General features: G+C 33.7%; 1 protein-coding gene across 3 annotated transcripts in view; it reads left to right on the forward strand.

Annotated features, from left to right (window-relative positions):
- ETV1 (ETS variant transcription factor 1) overlaps window positions 1-14600 on the forward strand; it is a 93212-nt gene that overhangs the window by 44524 nt on the left and 34088 nt on the right. For all 3 annotated transcript variants that reach the window (XM_081288583.1, XM_081288582.1, XM_081288584.1), the window contains 3 exons: window positions 2627-2756; window positions 5666-5854; window positions 9856-10103. In XM_081288583.1, coding sequence (XP_081144709.1) covers window positions 2627-2756; window positions 5666-5854; window positions 9856-10103 — 567 coding nt within the window. The remainder of the gene's footprint in view (window positions 1-2626; window positions 2757-5665; window positions 5855-9855; window positions 10104-14600) is intronic.

Here is a 14600-nt window from a genome sequence, read left to right on the forward strand (position 1 = left end):
ATCATGAGTAAAGGTTCAAAACTTTCTTACACGTGTCTTTTGGTGAACATATGCACTCTTTTTTTGGATATATACCCAAACGTGCAATTATTGGATCCCGGCGTAGATATTGCCAAAGTTTTCTAAAATGGTTATACCAATTCATATTTTCAGCAGCATGTATAAAATTTCCCATTGCTTTATGTCATCAACAAAATTTGCTAATGTCAATCTTTTACAGCTTAGCCATTTGAATGGGTTTGTAGTGACAGCTTAATGTGACTTATTTGCAATTTACTGATGAGTAAAGATTTTGAATACTTTTTCATTTTTCTTATTGTTTTTGTGGGCTTTTATTTGTTGTACATTTTTCTGTTTTGCCATTTGGATATTTTCTTATATAAACTGCCTGTTCAAGTCCTTTGTTTATCTTAATAGGTAAATTGTCAAATATCATTGATTTGTAGCAATTATATTAAACATGAATTCTTTGTTAGCTCTTTCTATTGCAAAGAAATAGCTTGTAGCTTGTGGCTTACTTTGCACTGTTCTCATGATGACTTTTGATGAAGAGAAGTTCATAATTTTAGTGAAGCCCAATTTGTTGATAGTCTTCTTTTATGGTCAGTGTTTTTTAAATCCCATTCACTAGTCCTTTTGAACCTCATGGCTCCAAATACTTTAAAAATATATGAAATGTAACAGTCTCTGATATATCTGCTATTTTGATTAAGATGGTGAACCTTGAATCCTACTATAGTTATCAGCTCCTGAGTTCATACCGATTTTTATTCGTAAAAAGTAGATCTGAGATCTCAGGTATAATATGATTTTTTACTTCTCTGAATGCAAGTTGAGTTTCTTATTTGTTACTAATTTTTTTTCCTTAGGGAAATGTAAAATGAATAGTTAGGATACAGAGAGCTAAAACATGATAATATACATTTTGCTGTATATTTTCAAAGAAGTAATAAATAGTTGAAAAATATTTGACAAAAAAGCAACAAATACAGTTTAATGTACTACAAATGTTGCATCATACAGTATTTTTCTAAGAAGTAGCATGCACACATACATTACCCATATACAGAGGAGACAGAATTTTCTTATAGAATACTATAAATATTTGGCAGTTTTTTAAAAGTATATATATGTTGGAAACTTTTTTAGTGGATATTTAGGACTTAAATAAATGTAAAGAGAACATGGTGAACCCCCATGTTCCCATCATTCCACTTTTCACATTTATCAACCTTTTTCTAATTTGATTATCTTCATACATAAATTTTTCTGGGGCATTTTAAAGGTTATAGACACCTTATTGTTTTACCTGAAAACACTCTGTTAATCTTTAATGTTAACATTTTTTTGGACTACTACTACATTATTATTTCAACCAGCGAAACTAACAACAATGTTTTGAATTGTCTAATATCCAGTCTATATTCAATTGCCCTGTTTATTTCAGAGTTATCATTTTTAAGTTTTTTAAATCAGAATACAAACAAGTCTTCATAATTGATTTTTGAGATTTTTAATCCTCTTTTATCTGAAGTTAACAAATTATGATTTTTTTTCAACTATTGAAGATTGAGCCCTAGGTTTCATGAATGAAAGCATGCACTCAATCACTGAGCTGTATTCCAGCCCCTAAATTATAACTTTCTGGTTTTGTGAAACACCTTGGCAAATGGAGATAGATAAAATTTCTCCCCCACCCAGCCATTTCTTTTCTCTCTACCTTGAATAGTCATATTTAACATGTGTTTGCACATACAGTACATTAAGAAAATATGTTGAAGCAGAACACTCAGTATAATTAAGTTTCCTTAGATAATGAATTTGAGTAAAATTTGCTTAGTTGGTAAATTTGTTTCCTAGGGTGTTTTGGATCTCAGGTACCATTGAACACTCATCAAAACTGTGTTCACATACAAATGCACAGTGTTTGTTTCCTGAAACTTGATAGTTTTTGAAATCCAATTTTTATATTAAAAATTAGTTTTTCAAATTGAAGCTGATTATTATGATGGAATAATCAGAACTGAACTGTAAACCATGCTGTTTCTCTTGACATTGTCTTGCTTTATAAAATTCATACTTAACATTTTGTGTTTTAATTGCAATTTTATAGAAATTACAATAATTTCCAGTGACTAAAGCAGACAAAAATATAACTTAATGACTAAGAATGAACTGAACACTGTAATAAAAGTTTAATAAGCATTATTGAAGGGAAAATGCCTCCAATTCATCAATGGTAATTGTTTAATGGAATGGCAATCCAACTATGACAAAAAAATTCAGATTTAGACCCAGAAAAAACTCATGATACTTGGGCAAAAAAACTCAGCATCTTTAAGTCTAATAGTAATTTATCAGCTAAGTCATTTATAAGTGATTTGATTTACTTTAAAGTGAGAAAATTTAGGCTTATATTTTGTTACAGTATAACAGCATAAAAGGAGTATACAGAGATTCTTCAGAATCTTACTGCCCCTGAAATTCATCAAATGTAATTTTTCTAAATATATGCAAGTTAATTAGAATTATTAATGACATGTTAAATGAGAGAAGCCAAAGAGATTAATATACTTAATTCCTAACTTCATTTAACTTTTGTGGATTTTTTTGTTTGTTTTCTTAGTGGCTTTTCATGGCCTACCACTGAAAATCAAGAAAGAACCCCACAGTCCATGTTCAGAACTCAGCTCTGCCTGCAGTCAAGAACAGCCCTTTAAATTCAGCTATGGAGAAAAGTGCCTGTACAATGTCAGGTAAAGCAACCAAGTTTATGCATAGGAAAGTGGTTCTTATTGAAACAAATAATCTAGAATAATATAAAATCTCAAGTCACATTTTTTGAGTTATATCTTAAGCATGGAACAAGCTAATTAGGTGGTGCATTTAGCAGAACTCTAAAGAACCCTTTACCATACAATGATATACTTTCAAGAAACATTTTAAAGCAATCATTTTCATCCAAATCGTTAGTTGCTTTTCTCTATAGTGATGCATCTTGGGTTTGTAAAGAGGGTCTTGTTTGGCACAAGCAGCTTTTGAAAGTTCCCATTAGAATGAATGCATTATGCACTTTAGATGGGAAGTTTGTAGAAAAAAAATGAAACATTTGGCAAATCAGAGCAGTACATTAGTTATCTGACAGGCTTTGCAGATGATCTATACAATGCATTCATGGACAATTGCAATAAAACTAGAATTTCATAAGGCTTAGTAGAGGCTATTATCTATTAAAAAGCCAATTGTTCTTCTGATGGTAATAAAGGGTGGTGCAGTAAAAGTACATTGTTCATTTGTTAGAAAATTTGATAACATATATGTTCATTAAAAACTCTTCACAGTCAATTGCGTGCTTTTATTTTCATAGTGGCCTCTAATTGCATAAAGAAAAAGTTGGCTCTGTCTATTGAATATTGCTTTCAATCACATTAGAAACTTTGTTCTTAAAATAAGTTGGTTTGGAAACTTATAATAAAAATATTTCCAAATGTTTACACTGTTTTATAAGAACATCATTTTAACCTCATAATTCATTATGAAACAAAGGGTCTTCTGTTTCTTCATACATTTAGGACATATTCTCTTTGTATCCAATATATGTAATACTTGGATATTTACATTTGTACCATCTCACAGCAGCTGATCAGCAGCAGCTCTGATACTTCATTACTATTTATTCTTGAAAATAAATATCTTTTATATCTGCTTTTCTAAGAGGTTTGCCAGAGCCTGAAATTACGGGTCAGCTCAGTTGAAACTCCAAAGCTTTTATAAAAAGATCTCTTGGAGTGGGTATGAAAACATACTGAGTTCAGTATAAGACAATATTGATCAGTCAGAGTTTTATAGTTTAGTATTATTTTTAATGTTTACTCCATAAGGTGCTGTGTGTCCACAGCATAGCTATTTAAAATATTAAAGAATTTCCAGTCAATGAAGCTGCTAGATGTAGAGTTGTCATTGCATTTCAGCATTGATCAGAACTGTGATTGAAATCACTGCTGTTCTGTGTGACATATCTTGTAGCCATAAATAAACAGAGGAATTGTGTGAGTATTTTGAGGCTTTGGGGGGGGACCAGTAGCTCTCCAGTGATACAAGGTATATGGAATAAATTTGTGTTCATTGGGGGGGGGATAATATCTCAAGATAGAAAATGTGTCATTTGTTTCTTTTTTCATGGAAATGAATTGGGGAACCATTTTATAACAGTGACTTTTATTCATAAATATTAGGAAAGAACAGGTAGAACCAGCAGGGTGTGGTGGCACATGCCTGTAATCCCAGTGGCTCCAAAGGAGGAGACAGGAGGATCATGAGTTCAAAGCCAGCCTCAGTTACAGCGAACATGTAACTCATTAAGACCCTGTCTCTAAACAAAATACAAAATAGGGCTGGGGATGTGGCTCAGTGGTTGAAAGTCCCTGAGTTCAATCCCTGGTACCCCCCACCTGCCAAAGAAAGAACAGGTAGAACCAAACCCAAGTTTTGGGGGTTTTTTGTTTGTTTATTTTATTTTATAAGTACAGTGGACTTTACTTTAAAGCTAGAGCAGACATTTGTAGCATACAATACTTCTGCATTTTTGCACTTGAATATAATTCTTTATATCGATGGAAGAATAATAAATTATTACATGTCAGCTATTTTATAGATTACAAAAATTGGTTAAATATATTCCTAAAAGCCACATATAGGAAAGCAACTTAAATTCATAATATAAAATCAAGCTTACTCATTTTATTATCTTATAATTATGAGTGGAAGTTAGACTACAATTCGAATTACTATTATTATTCCTATTATTCCTATTATTTTTCTTAATAGTATTATTCTTATATTCCAAGAAATTTTGAAATTATCAGAGACATTTTAATTTATCTTATTAATATTTATTATCCCATCTGAGGAAGTTAATGGCATGGATCATTTATTTAATATAAAAAAAAATTAAAAAGGCAAAAGTATTGCCCAAATTTCCACCACAAATAAAGGCAGAGCAAATATAGTCTCCATTATATTATATTAAGCTGATATTATTTCTTGTTTAAAATGTAACATGGATGAAGAATTATACTTTCAGAACTATTTAACAATTTAGAAAAGATCAATCAAATTTATTCTAAGGGACGGGCATGGAGGTGTGTGCCTGTAATCCCATCTGTTCTGGAGGCTGAGGCAGCAGAATTGTGAGTTCAAAGCCAGCCTCAGCAATTTAGTGAAGCCTAAGCAATTCAGTGAGATCTTGTCTCTAAATAAAATATAAAAAAAGGGAGGTGGGGATATAGCTTAGTGGTTAAGCACCCCTGGGTTTAATCCTTGATACTAACAACAAACAAATAAGCAAACAAACAAAGAATAGGTGGAAATAGTACTGCTGCTTTTATTAATAGTGATTTTTTAATACTAAACTGTCTATATATGTATTAAAATATATACTTTAATATACACATGTATTTATGCCATTATAAGATTTTGTATTATCCTATTTTCTGTTTAAGGGTGTGATGATTTTGAAGTTTACATGGTCTGACATTAAAAACAATGAAAAAAAATAACTTATTATGACTAACATATAAAATATTTTTTCTTCCTTGGATTAGAAACATTTTTTTTAATTGCTCCAAAGAAACAAATGTTCTGTTTTCTTTTGTTCCCTGGGTAGTGCCTATGATCAGAAGCCACAAGTGGGAATGAGGCCCTCCAACCCCCCCACACCATCCAGTACTCCAGTGTCCCCACTACATCATGCATCTCCAAACTCAACTCACACTCCGAAACCTGACCGGGCCTTCCCAGCTCACCTCCCTCCATCGCAATCCATACCAGATAGCAGCTACCCTATGGACCACAGGTAAACTGCAGATACCATTTAAAAAAAAAAAAAATCTTCTTAGCATTCCTGGAGGAAATTCCTGTTACCAAATCTGACAACCTATAGTAGTTTTAAGGTGAGCATATTAATTTTGCACATCTGTACAAAATATATTTAGAAAGAGCTGCTCTATCTATACTTACAAATAATTTTTAAAGAAGGTCATTTATAAACATTCCTTTTATAAACATTTAAATTGGTTGCAAAAATGGAAAATTAATCTATATACTGACATTTGAACATTTTCCTTTTGCTTTGCTTGAATTAAATTGCTTCACTTAAACTTTAAATCAGATCATCCTATTTCTATGAGCATATGTGTGTACTTGTTCTGTAAAGTTAGGAGACTAATTTTAGTAGGTGGCTTATGGAATTAGGTTCTTTACCTTAGATTGAATGGTTTAGCTATACATAGTTTTGCATAATATAACTTACTTGGTTAAAAGCATTTACCTTCCTTCCTAAGTGATGAATATTTAATGTCAGCAGACCCATGACCCTGCACACGGAGAATATACAAAGATACAGAGGCTTTCAAAGGAACAAGGAAAGAACCCAAGTGTGGAACTAGGGAGAATGCTATAGTGGGCAATTCTTGACTCCTAGTGATGAAAAAAATCATGTTTAAATAAAACATTGGAAGACTTTTGAGGTTCTAAGATACAGCCTTAATATGCTTAAAATACAGGTTGGTTATATGTACCAAACCTCCTTCTCTCTTCTCTGTTGTACTTAAATATAACCACTGGTGTCCTGGCACCAGTAGTCTACATGGGAGTAAAAGAAAGACCTTATCTATACCATTTGCTGAGTGGTTGATGTGGCTGCTGCCTGATGGTTGACTCTGAGCTAACACTGTGACAGTCCTGAGTGTTGAGGTGGAGGTGGAAAGAGATGTGCAACAGCCAACAGCATACCATTATACGGTATTTTTCTTTTTCTTTTTCTTTCTTTCCTTCTTTTTTTCAAACAATTAAGAGCATTTATAATATGTAAGGATTGTGCTAAGTTTTTCAAAAGCATCATCTCATTTTTCTTATTCACATACAGCAGCTATGACCTTGGAGCATAGTTAATAGTGAAATGTAGTAAAATAATTAGGGAGTAATGAGTTTTAAGTTTCTCTTGCCTTTGTTTGAATATGTCTTTTAGTTGTGCTGTTGTATAATCAAATTCTTAATAATAACTGTGTTTAACAATTGGCTCAAAAAATTCCTGAACATTTATCCATAAGCCAGAGCTGTAACTGGCTCTGACACACCACTGTAAAAATAACTCAGCCAAAGGAATCCCCTAGATCAGCAGAGGAGAGCAGAACATGTGCCATAGGCAACTTTCTGTGTATAAAAGAACAGTTGAGTCTCTCCTTTATAGCTTATTCTTTTTGATATAAAGGAATATGGGGATAACATTATTTCCAGGGTGAAGATAAGCCATATATTCTATACCTCTGCTTCCATCACTAAGTCCCTTGTGTGTTATTACTGAATGCTTCCTGTCATCTTCTCACTCGGTGGACTTGAGACTTTGTTAGAACAAAACGGTATGTGCATCTGTGTAAACAGTTTTGTAAATACAGATGAAAGAATGCTTATTGCAGGGTGGGCCATTAAACAGATGCACATTGTGTAGGGCTAAAAGGAAAAAAGGGTCTGAACCACAAAAAAGCAACTTTTGTCCACTTCTGGTGACTTCCCAGAGTTCTCAATAACCAAGTCCCTCACACTTCAAACGAGAGACAGAATTTCAGAGTATTATGTTCGCCCTTAGTGAAGACTAGTCATTTCTTAGGAAGATGACTGCTGAATAAGCAGTGTGGCTGTTTTTAGGTGACCTAACTTGAAATGTTTTCGCCAAATCCATTTTAATTTCACAACTTGAAGTCATATATTTGAGACTGAGAACAGCCGGCCGGAACTACAGAGGGAAGCTCAGGGTCTTTTCCCGCTGCCCCCAACTGAGTTTTGAGGACAGGACCAGCTGGCCAATCCCAGGAAAATCTCTGAAGCCTTATGTTTCTGAGGAGGATTTCTTAGAGGGCTCTGGCCAACAAATGACAGTCCCTTAGTTATAAATGGCAAGTTTGCTCTGGGAACAGATCCTTTCCCCAGATCGCCCCCTCCAGCCAGGCACCCCACCTCACTCTGGGATTGCTTTAAGGCCAACTGGCCGGCACTCTGCTTCCTTTCCTCAGCCTCCCTCCACTCCTCGGGCCAGCCCTTTGGCACTTTTTCCTGAACCCACTGTGCAAGAGCCCTGTCTCTGTTTCTCAGCATTCCCCACCACTTACACCCTGCTTTTCTTTATCCAGGAGTTCATCAGCATGCTCTCCTTACCCATTAACTTTCTTCCAGAAGCTTCTTCAATCACTTTTCCTTTACCATTGGTCAGTGGATCATGAGATAGGCACCAAAAGCACACACAGCCACCTAAGGACCTTGGGCGTTTGATACATACATAGTCCCCAGCTAGGACCCACTGAAATCAGGTCAACTTGTAGGAACAAATGGCTTGATTCCCCACAAATCTTTCAGTACAAGCATTATTAACTTCCTTTTAAGGCTTCACAAGAGAGCAAGTTCTTATTTTATCTTCAAGTTACAATTTTCTGATTCACTCCTTGACAGTTCCTAATGATAATTTCTGTTTCTTTTTTTGGCTAATGAAATAAGCAAGAGAAGGGAAATGAATGCAGTGCCAGTCAGCCTAACTGTTTTGCAGTATCCGAGTTTCTAAGTTTATTTTCTGCAGGTGTAGGTGGAATTTCAGTGCTTTCCATGGCAGCCAGTAAGCCTAGCGTTAAAGATGGAGTGTTCTTAGAAATTCTAAAGCAATGATTTTGCCATTCTTTAGCTTTCACCTTATTTTCATTTAACATTACCAAAATTAAATGCTAACTTTCCAAATTAAAGTCTTAGGAATGCTTTTAGTTGAAGGGGGGTGGTTAATGGGCTTATATTTGCTCACAGATATGTTTTATAGGTTATTTTTAAGCACTCCTGGGGCATTTTTAGAGCACTTTTAAATCTTTAATTAATCCACAGCTTTGTGGTGGGTCAATGATATTATGGATGAGAAACATGGAACAGAACGATTATGTGATCAGCCAGTCGTTACACAGTGTAACCAAGAATGAAGGAGCACAGGACTCATTTTCAGCCTTCTGCCAAGGCCTCAGGACATTCAGAGGACCTTTCAGTCCGACTTGCTCCAAATCTGCGCATTGCATGTTATCTACATCTTTGGTGGTTGGCTGTATATTTATGCTTATTTTTATCAAACTGACAGCCTATTTGAAGCAAATTGGAAGCTGGTATGTTCTGTGTTGCTATTTGACAGGAAAAAAAGTGGTCTCTTAAAAAACGGGTTGGATTTAACTCCTCATGATGCCAAGTTTTATTTCTCACTAGAACATACTGTTAGCTAGGACATTGTTGAAGAATTAAAAATCCTGGTGATTTAAGAAGGGAATCATTGCTATCTTGCTTCCTCAAAAACTGGTGATCACAGAAGGAGAATGAATAATTAGGTTTTTGTTTAGTTTGATAACAGTTAAAAGACTGAAGATGCAGTCTGAGAAAGACTCTGTTTTTCATGCTTTTTCATATATATATATAGATAGATATGTGAAAACCTTTTCCTGTGGAAGGTATGTAAATGATCCAATTGACTTAACATTGGGCATTTTAGCAGTTAGTATCCAGATTTACTCAAAATAGTTCACTGTTCTCTTCTCTACTCAAAATACACCTTTAAACTGAAAATATACCAAAACCATGCTATAAGGGATAGATTAGAAGGTGAACACAAGTCATTGTATAATTAGAAGTCATAGGAAGAGAAAGCTAATGTGCATTAAATGTTTACACTTCAGTTAGTAGGTGATATGTTCATTCACTAAGCAGATAAAAATTCTAATGGTATTTTAAAGAATATTCGGTGTTACCACCTTATCTGAAACATACTCTTTCATTCCCCAGATTTCGCCGCCAGCTTTCTGAACCCTGTAATTCCTTTCCTCCTTTGCCGACAATGCCAAGGGAAGGACGTCCTATGTACCAACGCCAGATGTCTGAGCCAAACATCCCCTTCCCACCACAAGGCTTTAAGCAGGAGTACCATGACCCGGTATATGAACATAACACCATGGTTGGAGGTGCCGCCAGCCAAAGCTTCCCCGCTCCTCTGATGATTAAACAGGAACCCAGAGACTTTGCATATGATTCAGGTAGGCCTGTGCTTTGATGGAATTACACATAAGTCATCTTTTCACCTCCCTTGTCGATTTGTTTAGTACTGTTGTCAAACTGGGTGGCTCCTGATCATTTTTAAATGGGTTCTTTCTGGTTTTATCCCTTATTTGAAACTTCCTCTTCATGTGAAGGGTTGGACTATCAAACCATTTTGGCATGAGCAGATGGTCAAAATAGTGTCTGGAAATGAAATCAGTTCAAAGAAAAATGTGATTTATAAAATTATGCATACTCTGAGTCCCAAGAGAGTAACATTGAATTATTATTGATTCTATTTTTTTTCCTATTTTGTTACTACAGTGCTATTTAAAAACAGTGTTCCCATAAAGCAATACTCTTCTGTACTGGGCATTTTATTGTTTATAACTTAAAATATTATTGGTATCGAAGACTCCAAGGGTCCATAAGTAAGAATTCGTAGAGATTAGGACAGGAATAGCAAAACACAGATTTATGTTTCATTTATGGAGTTTAGCTTTGTCTTAGTGAGTTAGAAAGTACTAAAAAGTGTAGTCTGTCAAGGAAGGAGAGGTTCTTTCTGAAACTAGAAAGGCTTAAGATCTATTTCAAATGTTAATATCAATTTGCTAACTTTCAATCTAGAGACTTTAGAAAAATTACTAAACTCATCTCTGCTGAATTTTTCATGCTATAATATGGGAAAACAGGACATCTGCTTTTCACACATCTCAGGTATTTTGAAAAGATGCATGAAATAAATGCTAGTGTGTATAAGAATGGCACTGCATACCTCTAAAATACTATTGTTAATATTATTATAACAATGGTTAATAGATGGCTGCAGACATGGACATTTTTGAGAACAGTATAATTTTCTTTTGTCTGGATGCAAAGATATGCAGTTTTTATGAAGGAATTATTGCTTCCTGACTAATAATTCTTCTGAGATTTTATATCAGATCTGTTTGAGGGGAAAAGAAAACTGACTCTAGGTCTTAAGTTTACAATTTGCGTAAAGTTACCTGCTTTCTTATGAACTGCCCTTAAAGCTTGGCAAGGAGACTTATGACTTAAAGGCTCTCTCCCTTGAGATCCTTTGACTGCATCCTTCCAGACTGAGGAAGTTGGCCTCTCTGAAGCATGTCTCAATCAAAGGGCACATAAGCTCCACAAGACCCATGAACATCCTTCCCAACTGGCCCTGAGTCCTATTCCAGGGCCTGAGCAGGTTCATCCAGATATTTTTTACTAAAGGCAGGGCACACTGCTCCTGTGCGTCTCCCTAGGACTAAGAGGGTGGCCAAAGTAGCTGTGCGTGAGTTTTTGAAAGTGGAACTTAGATGTTTTTACACTTGTATGTGAGTCCCCCACAGCGTGGTATAAATAGGTTGAAGGATAGGAAGAGAAGCAAGATGGCAGTTGGATCACTATTTGAAGACTGGTCACTGGTGATCTCCACACCATCCTATGCCAAAGCTAATCTTAAGACATTTCCTTAAATAACTAATTTGACTTGATCTTTCCATATTACTATCATTCTATGTCTTTAAAGATGGGGAAAAGAAAATGTGTTTATCCATTTTTCTGGCTGATTTATAATTTTAAAAATTTGAACATGGCATGAGGGCCTGTATTTGAATTTTTGCCCCAGAGATTATAATTTGGGATTCTTGAAATGTCTCATAGTAGTTTCAGTTGAGATCCTCTTTATATCTGTCCATGGATCTACTTATTGATGAACCCTGAAATTCAGTGGACTTTATTACAGGTAAAATGTATTTCTCTAAATCTCCATCCTGTTAACTGATTTATCCTTATTTCACAAACAATATTTTAATTTGCTGCAGTATTTTTTTTATTTATCAATACTTCAAGAAACTCTTCATGGAAAATACATAAATTAGCCCAAATAATCATTCCAAAAAATTTATATATCATAGCATTTAAAAAGGTTTTTGTGTGTTCTAGAAATGATTTTTATAAATATTTATATGTATAATACCAAAAAAGTAATGTTGAAACTCCTTTCTTGATTCTGTGATTTTCTCCTTATATATCATCTTGTTTTTATATTATATACACATTTATATGTTGCATAGTATTAAGTATTTATCACTATTTTTGGGGAGATATAAATGAAATGGAAAAGAGATTTAAGGATTCTATTGAGAATAAAAATAAAAGAGCTGGTACTGAAATAGTCAATTCCATTATTTGTGGACCATACATCTTATCTCATGGACTTCACAGTCACTGTGTGACCTTCAGAAGTACAGAATCTGTAACTCATAAGCTTTAAAAGCACAACCCATCATCACATTTTAAAGGTCCATAGGGCATTTCTTCTAAGTGTTTCATATATATTGCAAAAGACTTGTAAACTTCTTGTTTAAATTGAGAAACTATCAAGTTATGCTATTTTCTCCCCTTTTAGCTATATTTAAATTTATTTTTACCACCTTTGAATTTTAATTTCAATGTTGCCAATAGAATTCAGTTTTGTTTTATTTGAAGGGTTAAATGATAAAGATGGAATTTTTGGATATGATTTAAAAGAAATGTTGTAACAGTATAACCAGTGTCTATGAAAAATTTAATCTTTCAGTATCTATCTATCTATCTATCTATCTATCTATATATATATATATATATATATATATAACCACCAAATTGCTGTCTGAAGTTGATACCTCTGTTTATATATTGCAATCAAAAAGTATGACCTAGATAATTTGTTGTCATTAGTTTTTTTTCACCTTTGCTGAGAGCACATAGAATAACTTAGGGAATCTAATATATTTATCCCTGAATATATTTATTGCTTTCGTTAACTATTGGTGTTGAACATACAGCACATTAGGAAATATTTTACATTTTCTAAGTCAGTTAACTTAACATCTATGATCCAAAGGTTATTCTTTGAGAAGGCTTCTTGGATCCTTTATTGACTAATTCAATATACCATAAATGTTGTAACAATAAAAGATGCCTTGTAAGGGTAAAGATGGCATAATTGTGCTCTAATAAAGCCTGACATTAATTATGACATGGGAAATGGAAGGTCTATTAGTTATAATTATAATTACAGGAACGCAACATCAAGTACTGAATATTTAAGATAAAAAATTCTAAATATTATGTTACTAGAGTAGACATTTTTCTTCAGGACATGAGAAAAATATTTGGATCAGAAGACAGAGAAGAGATTAAAAAAATAGATATTTAAGAAGCCAATTTGGTGAGCTAGTACAGTGTGATCATAATAATATCTTGATATTGCATTAAAACTTCCTATACAATGTATCTACTAATGATGCTTTCCTTCCCTCTTCTAGCTCAGTAGTGCTTCATAAAGCAGTGCATAGGGTTTTTGTTTGTTGTTGGACTTTTTCAAATCCAACATGATCTTTTTTGTTTTAATTTATTTTTTTTGCTCTATGGTCAAGTCACCACATAAAGAGTTACATGTGTCAAGTGATTCATTTGGAGTGGTTTATGCAGAATCCATATACCGTGTCTCATTTCGTAATGTCTTGGGTATTCACTCATTTTCATACCCATGTGGTTTTGCAGGCTCAGAATGCCCAATGAAGCAGATATTTTAAACACTTATGACAATATATTAAAATTGTATGTGTTAATTGGTTGGCACTATGTATTATTTAATTTACTTTAATTTTTTGATAGCTTAGGGTAATGTTTGAGGCAGTTGTGGGCACATGAAATAAAATTTTGATTGTAAGAAAATATTAGCATATAATGTTCATATACTTTGATCAGGTAATTTACTTTCAGGAATTTATCCTAGAAATAGCAAGGGATACCCGATGAATATTTGAGAGAGACAGACAAAAAGAGAGTGAAATATTTCAAGTATAGAGTGGGTGTATGGTAAAATAAGTTAAGGCTACAACAAAAGAAATATTACACAGCAATTAGAAGTCATCTTTTTAAAATATTTAATAAAATGAGGCTCTTGAGTTAATAAAAACAAGTAAGGCACATGAGTTGCAAAGTAAGGCCCAATACAGAAATACTGGGTAATGATGACAGGTGATTTGTATCTTTTGATTATTTACAAAGCTCTTTCCTTTTCATTGCTCTCCTAATCAGACAGAATAAGCCTTCGTTAATTTTCTGTTTTAAATCCTCTCACTTAGAGTTGTAGAAGTATTCAAATTAATCATATTATTCTTATAAGTGAAAAGATGGCATTATATAGACTCATATGTTGCAAACCTAAATGACTCTTCTATTATTTTGGGTCCAGGACTACCTTAGAGGAAGAAAGGAAAATTAATATTATACTTGGTGGGGTTCATGTTCATCTGTCCACAGTGCTTGTGATTCCACCATTAGTATGTATATTAATATATAGTTATAATTAGTATATATATTAATAATATACGCTTGGGGTATATTAAGAATCTTAACCTAGGAGTTGGTTGGAGGGGTAATATATTAATATATTGGTTTTAGCCTTGAAGTCTATTCTATTGCTTCCATTAGTT

The sequence above is a fragment of the Spermophilus citellus genome, assembly GCF_964194105.1.
Source record: "Spermophilus citellus genome assembly, chromosome: 3".
Lineage (NCBI taxonomy): Eukaryota > Metazoa > Chordata > Mammalia > Rodentia > Sciuridae > Spermophilus > Spermophilus citellus.